The sequence below is a fragment of the Cyanistes caeruleus genome, chromosome 24 (genome assembly GCF_971803275.1).
Source record: "Cyanistes caeruleus chromosome 24, bCyaCae1.hap1.1, whole genome shotgun sequence".
NCBI classification, from domain to species: domain Eukaryota; kingdom Metazoa; phylum Chordata; class Aves; order Passeriformes; family Paridae; genus Cyanistes; species Cyanistes caeruleus.
This window is the reverse complement of record NC_141724.1, coordinates 3,962,878-3,978,172: the sequence shown is the minus strand read 5'-3', so window position 1 is coordinate 3,978,172 and position 15,295 is coordinate 3,962,878. Positions and strand designations below refer to the sequence as shown.

At 41.4% G+C, this 15,295-nt stretch overlaps 1 protein-coding gene across 8 annotated transcripts in view; it reads left to right on the top strand.

Moving 5' to 3' along the window:
- TRIM33 (tripartite motif containing 33) overlaps positions 1-15,295 on the top strand; it is a 36,741-nt gene that overhangs the window by 15,020 nt on the left and 6,426 nt on the right. For 4 of the 8 annotated variants that reach the window (XM_086862186.1, XM_086862182.1, XM_086862185.1 and 1 more), the window contains exons 5-15: positions 1,874-1,990; positions 4,848-4,962; positions 5,812-5,958; positions 7,098-7,215; positions 8,483-8,727; positions 8,951-9,115; positions 9,901-10,101; positions 12,246-12,378; positions 13,366-13,429; positions 13,733-13,892; positions 14,609-14,955. In XM_086862186.1, coding sequence (XP_086718312.1) covers positions 1,874-1,990; positions 4,848-4,962; positions 5,812-5,958; positions 7,098-7,215; positions 8,483-8,727; positions 8,951-9,115; positions 9,901-10,101; positions 12,246-12,378; positions 13,366-13,429; positions 13,733-13,892; positions 14,609-14,955 — 1,812 coding nt within the window. The remainder of the gene's footprint in view (positions 1-1,873; positions 1,991-4,847; positions 4,963-5,811; positions 5,959-7,097; positions 7,216-8,482; positions 8,728-8,950; positions 9,116-9,900; positions 10,102-12,245; positions 12,379-13,365; positions 13,430-13,732; positions 13,893-14,608; positions 14,956-15,295) is intronic. The other 4 variants (XM_086862184.1, XM_086862183.1, XM_086862188.1 and 1 more) reach the window with 1 other exon arrangement.

Sequence of the window (15,295 nt, the reverse complement as noted above, 5' to 3'; positions counted from 1 at the left end):
AGAGAATTCATTGTTATTAATGTGCTTTTGTTTTTTCAGAATAATATTTCCATATGGTTCTGTGTGCAGGTGTGAATTACAGATGATTAAGGCACTGCTTTGTCTGCCTGAAGTACAGCTGAGATTTTGTGGAGAATCATGCCAAGTGGAGAAAGAATTGATTTTAATCCCCTGTTTTCTTCTTACCTGAAATCCAAACAGTTTACACCAAAGGAGAGGAATCTGCATTTCAGTAGCTCCATGGTCCAGTGTTCAGAGTTTCAGTCATAGAATTCCAGAATGGTTTGGGGTTGGAAGGGACCTTAAAGATCATCCAGTTTCACCCTTGTAATGGGCAAGGATTGCTGGGGATTCTGTAGAAAGCTGACAATTCTTTTAGCAGCCTGTGTGATTCCTCTAATTTGGGTAGTTTCCAGTCCACACACTTGGGAAGCTGGAAATACAATACTGAAAAAAAGTATTTTGGCTTTAGCATGAGCTACAGCAAAATTTTAGCAGCACGAGCTGAATGTAGATTTTTCATTTCTCCTTCAAGTGAAAATATGAGTTTGAACTTAATGAAAATCATTTCAGAAAATCAGCAGTTCCCAAACATTTCTAATTTTGCTGTGTTTGGGCCTTAGGAATGCTACTTTTTAGTATTATACTATCTAAAATCTCATGCTGCTGTCTGTCTGCAAGAACTTTAGACTGTTCTTAGAAAGAGCAAAATTCCAGCATTGAGACTGAAGAATCTGGATTCTTAGAGTTCAGACTTGTCTGTTTCTGGTACAAACTGAATTAACAGGAGTTGTTTTTGTTGTGAATGATATTCTTTTTCTGAGTCCCTGTTATCATGGTTATGAGTCATTTAAATAATAAAACTGTCTTGGTGTGAGTTTGATGACAATCCAGACAGTCTTTTCCTGTTGGATTGTAATGTTTTGGATTTTGACAGAAAACAACACTATTGTCTTCTTCCTTTTCTTTGGGAGATGGTGTAAGTTGTTTCTAATGCACTTTATAGAATGCTTCATTAATTGTAGGAATTTTCTGCCAATCTGAATATTGGGAAAACATTGCCAAGGTGTTCTGGGACCTTAAGTTTTCCCTGTTCTTAACAAATTACATTTCAGAAGCATGAAGTTTATTTATTGCAAAAATAAGACTTAACAAGTGACTGTTAGGAATCCTGGATCTTGAGCAGTTGATCAGAAAACATGGAAATTCATGGAGCTGCTTTAATTCCCCTTTTCCATTTTCAGCAGAGGCATTTTGCTTCTGTGGCATTCTTAATTCCAATATTTTAGGAAAAGGCACCTAATCCTGTTATTTTCCCTCAGTGTTGGTACTTGCTCTCTTTTCAGATGAAGTAATGGAAGGTACTGTGTTCTTCACTTGGAAGTATTAGAGGTGGAAAAAACTTGAAGTTTTTTAATAGGGAAATTTTCTTCAGATTAAACTAATGCAGCCAAATATGAATAGTGTCATCTCAGCTGAAAAACTGGGCAACTTGGGATAGTTTAGGGTTGTTGTTGTTTTTTGGTTTTTTTTTTTGGGAATCCTTTAATGTGTGTTTAAGCTATTGGTGCATTTTCCTCATCAAACTCTCAGGTTCCTGTTCCATAGCCTGCTATGCTGGGAAACAATGCAGTGCATCTCTGTGTGGTTGGAATTGGTAATTCCCACAGAGGTTTGGTCTCCTGGCCAGTAGCAAAGGACTTTATCAGCATTTAAACATTTTGCACACTGGTCAGACTATGCAGAGTCTAATTTTTCTCAGTGTTTTGTCGTATTTTTTTCAAAATTTCATGGCTTTATACCTAAACTGGGAACCCTGAGTTTCAGCCCACTGCCCCTTGTTAATCAGTGTCTTCTCTTGCCTGTTGAAAAGGTACCAGTTCCTGGAAGAAGCTTTTCAGAACCAGAAGGGTGCAATTGAGAACCTGTTGGTCAAACTTCTTGAGAAGAAGAATTATGTAAATTTTGCAGCTGCCCAAGTTCAAAATAGGTGAGTTGCCCAAAATGATCAGCTATTTCACTGGCTTTTTAATGAATCACAGTAAGATGAATGATGGGACTGGAATAATACATTGGAGTTAACTATATATCTTAATTATTATTCATAATGATTATTTTCCCACCTACAAGACTCTGCATGTCTTGGAAGTTGTTACAACAAATGTTAAAGGTTGTCTTTAGTGACAACTTTGAATAGAACCAAAGATGTGCCATATTTCTTACATTTTGGGGATGGGGGAGAAAAAGAAATAAAAAAGGCAAGAAAACCCATCCTGTGGTTTCTTCTAAGTTAGCTCTAGGTGACAGAAAGGTTGAAATGTTAAAATATTTTTATATTCCTTATGAACGCCTCTGACAGCTGTGTAACAAAAACTTGGTGTGAATTTGAATAGGAAATTGTGGTTGGTTGTGGGGTTTTTTTTTTTTAGGTAGCTTCACTTAAGATTTCCAGGGTTATCTGAAATTCAGCGTCATGTTAAATACTGAATATAGAGGCAGAGGGAGCACGTGATCTCTGGTGGCTTTGCACCCACTTGGGTGACGTGGTTGTGCTGCAGCTCAGGGAATTCCAACATGATTCTCAGTGGTTTTGTGAGCCTTTGCAGCTTTTAGGTCATTTGCAAACTGACACATCAGTTGGGGGTGGAAAGTACGAGGGCAGGAGGAGGATGTGCACCGCGGATAGAAAGAGAAGTTCTGCAAATTTTTAACTCCTCGTGGTGCCATCTACATTTAAAAAAAAAGCAGTGTAAGGGAGGAAAGAACATACAGCATGACAGAGGCAAATGTGTGAAGAAGAAAGTAATAAAAATTACTTTTTTTTGGTATTTTTATGTGCTGATTTTCCATGGAAGTCTTTGAAAGGTCCCAAAATACAACACTATTGTGAAGCATAGAATTTTTACACACTTGAAGAGACAGAAGTGCAGTCACATAGGCAGTAATTAATCTAAAAGCTCAAGAAATATCACAAAACATTCTCTGATAGGAATTCCAGGCCAGGAATGGGTGATGCACATATGAGTAACAAATTGTAATGGGGGAGGTTTTTTGCCCAAGAGTTTCTGGCTTCAGTGAATTTCTGCAGCGTGGGATTGAGTTGTGTCAAGATCTCAATTTCCTGCTGAGCCAAATGGCTGGTGCAGGTGAGGCAATTCATTACACTGCTTTGCTGGTGTGTAGGACACAAAATCCATCATGGTAAAAACTTCAGGGAATGGGAAAAAGAAAGTTATTGCAATCTTGTTGCCAGTGTTGGCAGATGGTACAAAGTCACCATCATCTGTGATGGTGGAACTTGGAAGTGTTAAAGGAAGAGCTCTGCTGGAATAACTGTTGGGTACCAAAGCCAAGGTGGATGCCATGGAGTTAATGAAGGGTTGGTTGGGTGTTTTTTGGAGTGGGAGACCAGGTTGTCATGAAAAACCACATGTGTCTTAGTTTGAAAAAACTGCTAAGGAAGGCAGGGATGTCCCTTAAAATGGAAAAATGTAACCCCCATCCCCCCCACTTCTGAATTATTATAATCTTGAAATCAAGGGTCTGTCAGGCAAAGATATGGGAATAGGAATAACAGTGCTTTACTAGGAAAATTAAAAATTAAATTAAAATGCAGTAATACAAGAAAAAAACAAACAAAAGGAAAACAACAGAGTCAGAGTACAGCCTGACACTCTGTCGGGCAGGGTGTTGGGAGCAGTCCCATTAAATGGTGGCTGCAGTCCTGGGGTGACAGATGTGGTTCTATTGGAGCAGTGATCCTGTAGATGGGTGTAGTTTTCCTCTGAAGGTTCAGTAGTGGTGAAATGGGTTCGGTCTCCTCTGGGAGTCCAGTGGAGAAAGGCTGACTCTGGTGCTCTAAATCCCAGATTATATCCAGGTAGGAATGCTTGGCTCCTCACACTGGATGGAGCATCTCACAGTGGGATGATGGAATTTTATCAGTCCTGCAGTGAGGCTCAATGGCCCATTAGCAGAAGAGATGCCCCTGCAGGGAGGATGGGTCATGGAAGAGATAAAGAACTCTGTCCCACCTGGTTTTGAAATGGTAATAGAATACAGACTTTAGGTTACATCTTGCATTGCAATCCAAGACAGTGCTTGAAAGGGCTTTGACCCCAGCATGTTCATCATCAGACAAGGAGTGTTGGTCCTGTGGCTGAGTGACATCAGATCCTTCATCTGGCAGCAAAAAAGCTCTTAAAAAAAGGACAATTTACATCTTCCATTGGCTCATGGCTAAGGTTCTGCAGCAATGTAATCTCATTAGATTAAGGATCAAATAAATCCAGAATTTCCATGCGTTTAAGAAACACTATTTCAAATTCTGTGGGCAGAGCTCAAGATGATTTGCTTGAATCTGAAGAAGCAAATGCACTAAAACTGAGGAAGAATGGCAGAGATGAAGAGAGTACAAAAATCTGACAGCCAGTAGTAGTAAAGCACAAGAGAATAATCTAGACTAATACCAGGCACATTATTAGTGAAGTGTTTATATCTTTATTGTGTATTAATTACAGGTCTGTAATAACTTTTTTGTTACAAGGGAGGAATTAATTTGAAATTCAAGGTTGATTTCATTTCTGGTTAATATAAATCATCTTAAAAGTTTAAAGCATCAGATATAATTTTTTCATAGTGAGTGACAGAATTTGGATATAAATGTGTAAATGTACATACACACACATGTGGTTGTGGCTGGTTATTTCTCTATATTTCTCTATATAAAGTATGTAAACTACAAGGACTTTCATATACTTGAAGTAAAACTAGTTGTGAATTTGTATTTGGCAATGAAGTGTAAAGTGCCTGACAATCCACTGCTTTTTTTGTTATTGTTTTTTTAGGATAAAAGAAGTAAATGAAACCAACAAACGAGTAGAACAGGAAATCAAAGTGGCTATATTCACCCTCATCAATGAAATCAATAAAAAGGGAAAATCTCTCCTACAGCACCTTGAGGTACACTTGAAATAAAAAGGAATGGTGGTGTTGAGTTTCCAGTCCTTTATTGAGGACTCACATTTGAAAATGGTTTGTTTGGTGTGAATGCAGGTGCTGCGGTACTGAAACTGCCTCTGAGTGGCATGGTGGAGTTAAATCTCTTGTTTCTCCTCTCATTAAAGCCCATAGCTCTTTCAGTTTGGTGTGTATGCCTCATATTCAAAATAGCACTCATTGTAAAGAAGTGTCTGAAAATCTCCTTTTCATGCTCTGTTTGCCATATTTCTGTATTATAACATAATTCTAAGGTGTGTATAATTTAATTATTTCCTCAAATAGCTTTTTAAGGTTCATGTAAGAACAGACAGAGCAGTTTCATTTGTACATGAAGGTGTAATGCTGGTATTTAAAGTTGTATAATAGAGCATAATAAAGGAGACAATGAGTTCAAGCATCCTTTCCAGATGGCACATTATGAATAACTGCATTCTGACTTTTATTAAAATCCTTGAAAATTTAACTTACTTCTTTTATCTGAAAGGAGGAAATCCATTGTATGAAGTTGGTTCAGTGCATATAGCCAGGCTGCCATGAAAAATTTAAGGTCAGATGAATCATAATAGATTTTTCCTGCTTAAGGAACAATTATATGGCAAGGAAATCAAATGTTCCTGGAAGAATAGAGTAACTTGATCATTAGTAAAAGAAGTAATGTAAAATTACATGAATTTTGGCTTTTCTTGTTTAAAGAAACATTTGTTTAAAATTTTCTTGGGCTGTTTTCCTTTAGATCCAAAACCTGACAGCAATTTACATTTTCCTCCTACATCTGAAAGCCCAGTTGTAATAAAGTTTGTTTCTTTGCAGAATGTAACAAAGGAGAGACAGATGAAGTTGATCCAGCAGCAGAATGACATCACTGGTCTGTCACGACAAGTGAAGCATGTGATGAACTTCACTAACTGGGCGATCGCGAGCGGCAGCAGCACTGCCCTGCTCTACAGCAAGCGCCTGGTGAGGGCACCCTGGGGCTGGGAGCCAGAGAATCCCCTGAGCTGGAAGGGACTCACTCACAGGGGTCATTCAGTCCAACCCCTGGCCCTGCACAGACACCCCAAACCCCACCCTGGGCATCCCTGGAGCAGTGCCCAAACTTATGGAGCTCTGGCAGCCTCGAGGCTGTGCCCATTCCATGGGGAGCCTGGGCAGTGCTTTTTTTCTTCCTGGGGGAAGAAACTTCCCTGAGATCCAACCTAACCCTCTTCTGATGTTGCTCCAGCCATTCCTGGCTCCTGTCCCTGCTCACAGAGATCAGAGCTGTCCCTCTGCTGCTCCTGAGGAAGAAGCTGCAGCCCTCAGTGAGGTCTGACCGCAGGCCCCTCTTCTCCAGCAGAACAAAGTGCTGCACTCCTCGTGTGGCTGCACATACCTGGCTGTGTAGTTCTGTCTCAATCCCTGTGTCCAGAGAGGGGAAAAATTCCAGTATACCTGGAGCAAGATAAGACACGAAGTCAAGTGTTGGTAACCAAAAGAGTAATTCACTTTTCCTGCCATGGATACACCCAGTTCTGCATGGGCAGGGCATTCACCTGTACACCCAGAGGTGTGCTCACCACTGGTACTGTAGACCATCATTCTCACCAACTTTCACAGTCTGGGAACATGTCCTGAGCCACAAACACAGAGGAGCAGGGGAATCAAATGTATCCATAGTGAGATTAAGACACAGATGAGGTCAAATGTTGGTAATCCGAAGGATACGCCCAGTTCTGCCATGTGGGTCCATCATGGCCCTTCATGGTACCATATCTTCAAATCTTAAAACAGAGCAAAGCAAATTCACTCTTTACCATAAGGGTTTAGGGAGTGTTAGTGTAGAAGGAAAGGGGTCAGCTCAGTGAAGGCACCTCAGTGTTTCACTGGAGTCATTGCAGTAGTGTTGTGGTGGAAGTGCTGCTCTGCAATCCTCAAAGTAAAGAAGTTGTGCAATGTGGGGTTTTCCCAATGAACTGAGAATTTTCCAGACTATGAACCAAACTTGCTGCTGACAGTCCTTGCTGGTGTTCCATGGCCAAAACTCTCAGGGCAATCACAGACTTGTTTCTCATTACTGATTTCTTTGTCAGCAGCAGAGTGCTTTTGTTTTCTCTCAGATAACGTTCCAGCTGCGGCACATCCTGAAGGCCCGCTGCGATCCCGTCCCAGCTGCCAATGGAGCCATCCGCTTCCATTGTGACCCCACCTTCTGGGCTAAGAATGTTGTCAATTTGGGTGAGAAAACTGTGGTTTTTTTATTCTGTGATATTGGGAAAACTCTTGAATTGGGGGTGTTCATCCAGCAGGAGTGAGTGCAGTGCAATACATCTCTTAATGTAGGAGACAAAACTCTCTTGACGTAACTCATCCAGTCCAGATTCTCCTCATCTGCTCTGTTCTTTCTATTAGCAAAGCTTTCTCTAAATGGATATTGTTTTCCAGTGGGAATGGTTCTAGGAAAGGCCCTAATCACAGAATGGTTTGGATTGAAAGGGACCTTAAAAGTCATCTCATTCCACCCCCTACCATGGGCAGGGACACTTTCCACTACCCCAGATTGCTCCAAGCCCTGTCCAACCTGGCCTTGGTTGGACTTCCAGGGCTGGGGCAGCCACAGCTTCTCTGGACTGGACATTAGACCTGTGTCATTTCTAGTATATTAAATATAATCACTTAGAGTTTGTAAAGCACAGGTTTTGAATGAGAGAAGAGGGCAGAATACAGTGAGACAGGGGTACCTGTTTGCACCTGCTCGTGAACTTCTCTGATGGATAAAAATCTCAAAGAAAATCTGATAAAAATACCAACTTTTGTGTGCACTCACTTCTTGCTCTGAGTCCATCATCCAGGTTGGGGTATTCCTGTCTTCAGTCAAGGATATTTATTCTCTGGGGCAGACAGGAAACAGAAAGTAAGTTGTCAACCTGAATAAAAAGGAACTTGCAGATTCCACTGAGTACACATTCACAGTCAAAAATCAACATTTTGACTTTTCCATACAAAAATGGGACGGGGAGAGGCAACATGGTCCATGACTTTGGAGCAAGACAGGACTTGCTTGTAGCAGTGTTTTGTTTCATGTTTGTAGAACCTGTCTGAAGTCATTCCGTGGTGGGACACTCAAATATCTCTTCCCAGGCTTTGTGTCTTTAGACACAGAAATTTCATGTTCAACATGTTTGTTTTCTGTTTATTTCTCATCTTGTCCATTTCTTGTGAACACAGAGAAGTAATTTCTGTCTGCTGTGGCTTTCAGGCTTTGCACTTCCAGTTCTTTCACTCTTCCCTCACAGATCATGTTTTTAATTTTGCAGTTAGTTCTTGTAGTCTGAATTCTCTTTTTGCTTTAATCGTGTATGGTTACTGAAGACATAAAGAGGTAATTTCACACTTAAATTGTGCTGAGAAAACTGCATTAGGAACATCTGAATATTCCACATATGCCAACCTTTGGAGGATGATGAGATGTAACTGTTGATTGCTGCTTTTGGGTTTTTTTTAGGTAACTTGGTCATTGAAAATAAACCAACCCCTAGTTACACTCCCAATGTAGTGGTTGGGCAAACTCCTCCAGGAACAAACCACGTCAACAAAGCTCCAGGACAAATCAATCTGGCCCAGCTTCGACTGCAGCACATGCAGCAGCAAGTGTATGCCCAAAAACACCAGCAGCTGCAGCAGATGAGAATGGCCCAGCCATCTGCATCCGTGCCCAGGCAGAGCAGCCCCCAAGTCCTGCAGCAGCAGGTGAGTCCCTTATGTGTTCTTATTTCACCTTCTTTCACCATAACACTGAGATTTAAAGTTGCCCTGTCAAATCTAAACTTATAAAGAAATTTATGAACTAAAATATTTTTGAGATTTGAGATACTTTAATTGCTTGATGTTATGTTACTACTGCTGTGGAAAGAGATGGGCTTCTTTTCTCCATGTTGAAAGCACAAATTTTAAAAAACCCAAACCCTTGCAGCCTCCCAGGTTGATCAGCATGCAGACCATGCAGAGGGGTAACATGAACTGTGGGGCTTTCCAAGCACATCAGATGAGAATGGCTCAGAATGCTGCTCGTATACCAGGAATCCCACGCCACAATGGACCTCAATACTCCATGATGCAACCTCACCTTCAAAGACAAGTATATCCTGTGTACACGCTTCATTTGTGCCATTGTGCCAGACTTTCATTCCAGTAGATGGTACCTCCAGCTGTAAATGTGTTTATCTGTCCCTCTGTAGCTCACAGCTACACACATTTATATGCTTCTATTCCATGTTGCATTACTGTGCTGTGACAGTTTTGCTGAACGTAAGGAAATTCAAACCTTAGCGGTGGAAATGAAAGCCAGTGTTTGCATTGCAGTTTAGTTCTGGGAAGGAAAATGTTTCCTTTTGCACTTTTCAGTGGCATTCAGCTGAAAAAAACATTCAGAGGTTTATTAGAGAATAGTGAGGAGTAGTGAAGTTCAAAGTGATGTAGTTGAGGGGTTTTGATTAAATCAGCTGCTGAAGTGTTTTCAAATTCACACCTGAAGCATTGATGCAGAGCTCTGCATGCCATTAAGAATAAAAATCCTTGACAGTGAACGTTAATGTGACTGAAATACCAAAAGTGACTATATTACTTGAAACAGTTAATTTTATCTTAGAAAAAAGAATTAGACATGTAAACTCTAAAGCTATCTTTGGAGGAAGTAACTGGTTTAAGAAAACACAACTATATAGGAAATAATTCGGTGGAAGAAGTGCTGTCTATTTAAAATCCAGCCACATAAAGTATTTTTTCCTTTCCAAGTGAAGAAGAATAGCAGTTGCTCTGCCCTCAGTGCTGGCAGTTGCTATGCTAGCTGTGAGTTTTGCCCCACTTGGGTTGAGGTCTCTCCCCAGGGCCCCGTGACCCAGCCCGGTGTCTGTGTCTCCCCAGCACTCCAACCCCGGCCACGCGGGGCCCTTCCCGGTGGTCTCCGTGCACAACACCACCATCAACCCCACCAGCCCCACCACAGCCACCATGGCCAGCGCCAACCGCGGCCCCACCAGCCCGTCCGTGTCGGCCATCGAGCTCATCCCGTCCGTCACCAACCCGGAGAACCTGCCCTCCCTGCCGGACATCCCTCCCATCCAGGTCAGTGTAGCTCCCCTCTCTCTCTCTCTGCTTTTGTAGCTGGTCACCAGCACTCACCCATGGAATTGTGTTGTTATCATTCCAAGTTGGAGAATTGTCTTGGTAGGACATTCACGGTTGGGTTCTTTTTCCCCTTGGACTGAGACTGATGAGAGAGAGGCAGTTTTCTCTTGTTTGGACTTGGTTGTTTATTCTTCTTTTATCTATATTACATATATACAGGGTACAAGGAGCTATATGCACTAAGATAGAAAGGTGCAAAATGGCTAACAAGGAACTTCTTCAAGGTTTTTTATGTCTATTTACCTAATTAACAAATCCCAAGTAAATGATTTTTCCTAGTGACTCAATGATCCAACACCTGTGTGCTGCGCTGCGGCATTTTCTATCCAATCACTTATTACTACCCAAAAACCTCTTGAAGAAGGAAGAAGGACAAGAGACAGCACCCTGAATCCTCCATCTTGTCTTTGGTTTTTTAAACTAGTTTAAACTCTAACTTTTTCACCCAGTGACTTAAGAAAACTTTCTAATCTACACACTTACACTCTTAGTTTTTCTATTTAACTTTAACAGTTGTTTTCAGAATGTTATATGAAATTCAGTGCTTTCTTGGATGTCAGAGGTATTAGAGATAAGGGCACACTCTCTGTGCCTCTGACTCCAACATAGAATTAAAATAGGCTTGTAGCTGGTTTATCCGTATAGGGCTGACCTGCTCTGCCTGATAGCCTTTAGATTAATCTATATTTAATGTGTCCTGTAGTAAAATTAAGACTTAAATAAAAATTAAAATTAAACCCTTAAAATTAACCCTTAATTAATCTCAAGAACGGTATTTACTTCTTTTCTTCTACAACACCATCTTGTGGGAAGATATCAGTAGAATAATTAATAGTGATGTATTATTTTGAGTGCCCTGAAGGGTGATTTATTCAGGGTTAAAGCTGCCTGGAGTTTCTCTTCAATATTCCTAGAAGGAACAGGAAGCACAGAGGGGACATGTCCCATTGTCCCACAGAGGGGAAACAGGCTGAGTTAGATGTAGAAGTTGAGCTCATTTGGAGAGGGGAAAAGCACAATGTGATGTTCATGTGGAGGCAAAGGAAGTAAAAGTAATGTGTTTTCTGCAGGAGTGTTTAGGAGGGGAGGAGGATGATGGCTTCATCCTGAGAACAGCATCTTTACATTGAAATGCTTGTGTAAAACCCAGGGGGTTTGGTCACGATACAGGAAACAAATTTCATCCAAGATGATCTGCTGGAATATCTTTGAGAACTTTGCAGTTCCTAAATGTTCAGGGCTGGTATGTTGAGCCTCCTCAGGAGGCTGCAGCAGTCTGCAGTGCTGAGGCTTTAGAACCAAACACCAGTGTGAGTGGTTGTGGCACGTTCAGCTGAGTGTGTGAAACTCATCAGATACCAGATTAGAAATTGTGGGATAGTCCAAAGCATTACCGTGCAACTTCCAGGTGCACTGAAAATGCAGAATTCTGCTAAGATACTTTTCTTTTTATACCCATTCATGTAATAGCTGTTGTGGATTTTAGTTGGATTTTTAATGGGTAGGAAGTGTTAGTCCTTTAGGCTGCTGGCTCAGTCATTAAAACCTACTTGGAATGCAGAGTGTTTCAAACACATTATTGCATTTAACACATTTAAGCAGTTATAGCAACAGGGTCCCTGTTTCTTTGGCTTTAACAGGTACTAAAATCTGTTTGAAAAGTGAGAGTGGGAGATTTCCCATCTCGTTAAGGAAAGACAAGATTATGGCTTCCCTTAATGTCATAATTTTGGAATAACCTTTGCAGCCTCAGTAATCTGGTAGTTCATGACTAACACAACACCAGTGTGACCAACGCACTGAGCAGCTGGGAACCAGAAAGTTTGCAGTGACCTTGTGTGAGTCAGCTCAGGATCATACTGGAAAAACTCAGATTTAGGAGCTTTTGAAAAACATTACTTGAAGCTTCTGATTTGAAAGCCTGATCTCTGCATGAAACTGATGAAAGTATTTGCTGATGTCCTGAACCCTTGAAGGGAGAGGGAATTCTAGTAAAGATACTGATCACAGTTTAAAGGGATGGAACTGGTATGAAAGTTGAATTAGACCTCTCTGATTCAGATTTTTGTTTTCCTCCTTAGCTGGAAGATGCTGGTTCCAGCAGTTTAGATAATCTGCTAAGTAGATACATCACAGGCAGCCACCTCCCACCACAGCCTACAAGCACCATGAATCCCTCCCCAGGACCTTCAGCTCTGTCTCCAGGATCATCAGGTAAATCTGATGGGTTCTTCTAGAGATCCAGAAAGTGATGGGTATTTCTGGTATTTAAGTTGAGAATAATTGCCTTCTCTTCCTGCCAGAAGGGAAGTGATGTTTTATTTAAAGTTTGTTTTGCTCAGAAATAGATTCTTCTGGAAATTTAAATTTTACTGTTCTTCAAAAATGTCTTTATAGACACAACTTTATCCAGCACATGGATGCAGTGTTGCAGATCCATATAGAGGCACTGGCAGGGTCATTCTGAGTATAACTAATTAATGGTAGAGCTTTTCTTATGCATGTGAACAAAGTCACCAGTACCTAATTCTGAGCTATTTAAACATTGAAAATCTCTATTTCTATGAGTAAAGAGATTATTTCAGTTAGTAAGAAGAAGTCCTTTCCTGTGAGGGTGGGGATGTCCTGGCACAGGTGCCCAGAGGAGCTGGGGCTGCCCTTGGATTCATTTAAGTGTCCAAGGCCAGGCTGGGCAGAGCTTGGAGCAGCCTGGGATGATGGGAGGTATCCCTGCCATGGTAGATGCTGGCACTGGGTGATTTTTAAGGTCCCTTCCAACCCAAACCATTCTGGGACTTGATGTTTCTCTTGGTTTTCTCTACAAGACTTGTAAGATCTTGTAAATGAATGGATGCAGCAGTGGGGCTTCCTGTGTTTCTCAAAACCTGCCTGCAAACCGTGCAGAGGCTGCTTTTTTGACTTTATTGGTGGCTCTCAGTGCATAAAATTTGAGGATATAATGGTCTGAAGGGTTTAGCACTGTTTGGATTAGGTGAAATAATTATTTGGACTCTAAGAACTGTTGTCACATTTTTATTTAGTGTGATGTGCTAGATTTGTTGTGATCAAAAGACTGAAAGAACAGCTGCCTTAGGTGACTTAGTAAATTAGGATATTCCTGCAACACTTCTGGGATTACTCAGCATTAGTCAGTGAATTGTAAACTTGTACCAAATCAGCTTCTCTGCTGCTTCTTTGCAGGTTTATCCAACTCCCACACTCCCGTGAGGCCCCCCAGCACCTCCAGCACAGGCAGCAGAGGAAGGTGAGTGTCACATTAACACTGTCAGGCTAAAAAAAGTCAGACATGAAGAATTCCAAAAAGGAATTGGCAGTTGGCAAATTGTGCTTTGCCATAACTGTGATGGAGTAATGGAAGAACGCTTATGTGAAGATTTATATTTTTAATTTTTTTTCCCTGTGCTATGATTCTTCTGTATCTTGTAAACTGGAGCTGTTGTAAATGTTCTAACACCCTTTGCCTTTCTCTTGAGAAAGGTTACCTAAATTTCTTTGCCCTGTTGATTTATCCTCTTATTTATCTCATGATATGCTGATGTCTTTGCAGCTGTGGCTCCTCAGGCAGGACTGCTGACAAAACTGGCATCGGCTTCAAGGCTGACCAAGTGAAAGTAAAGCAAGAGCCAGGCACAGAGGAAGAGATCTGCAGTTTCTCAGGAACAGTAAAGCAGGAAAAAACAGAGGATGGCAGAAGAAGTGCTTGCATGGTAAAGTTAGTTTGTGCCCAGTGTGTTGTGGTTTTCCTGGCTGCATGTTTAAGAATTTGGAAAAGAAAAGAAAAAAAAAAAGCATTTTTACTCTAAAGCTTCGTTCTAAGACATATTGTCTTCCTGGTAATGCTCTGCCAGGCACAGGATGGTCTGTAATGTAAATTTTATCTTTACTTATTAAAATGAAGTGTTATAGAGTGTATTTGCTGCTTTTAGTCCCTAATTAATAAAAGCTGTGAGTCACCCATTGATAGTGGACATTTCCACATAGGTAATTGCATTCAGAAAACCTCCAGTCAGTCAGAAGTTCTTAGACCAAAGTATAAATTAAATAATTAGCAAATTACTATTTTTCAGTGTTTCCCAATGATGCTTGATTGACCAGGATTGTGTGCAGGGAGCTGGAGTTGAGGATTTTTCCTAGTGACAATGAAGTTGCCATTAACAGCTTTTAATGACTTAGTGTGTTTGGCTTGTAGCATTTCTCATCTTCTGTATCAGAAGAAATGAGTGTGTTCTTCTAAGAAAGGACATGTGAAAAAGCAGTTTTCTTTACTGTGTGCAACTCAGCTCTTCTTCATGTTTTCCAGTGGTTTTTTTGGGGATATGAGCATGGTACCTTTGAATGGTGGGAGGCTTTTGAATTCCACCACAGGCAGAAAGATGCTGCCGTAAAATCAACTCTGATTTTCAGTGTGCTACTTTCATTCCAGCTCAGCAGCCCCGAGAGCAGCTTGACACCACCACTGTCCACTAACTTACACCTGGAGAGTGAACTGGAAGCTTTGGGAAGCCTGGAAAACCACGTGAAGACAGAGCCAGCAGATCTGAGTGAGAGCTGCAAACAGTCTGGGCACAGTCTGGTGAACGGGAAATCACCGGTGCGGAGCCTCATGCACCGCTCGGCCCGAGTGGCAGGAGAAGGGAATAACAAGGATGACGACCCCAATGAGGACTGGTGTGCTGTGTGCCAGAACGGGGGGGACCTGCTGTGCTGTGAGAAGTGCCCCAAGGTGTTCCACCTCACCTGTCACGTCCCCACACTCCTCAGCTTCCCCAGGTACCAGCAGCAGTGTCGCCGTGTGGGCTGAGATTGTGCACAGAACCTAAACTGGTGTTTCCTCCAAAATCAGCTTGTTCTGGGTGGTTTCTTATACTACAGAAATATGACATTCCCAAAGCCTTGTCTAAGTCGTTTGTGTGTAGCTGATCTGTGTTTATCTGATAACAGAATCCTGTGGTGTTCATCTGTAGTTTGTGTAAGGTCTCCCAATGCGATTCTCTTGTGTGAAATTAATTTTAAGGCAAGGTGAGAAAGGTGTTATGAGGTATTAAGGCATCATAAGAGGGCAGGAAAAATGGCATTGACTGAGAGAATTCTTGTGAGCATTAAGGGTCAT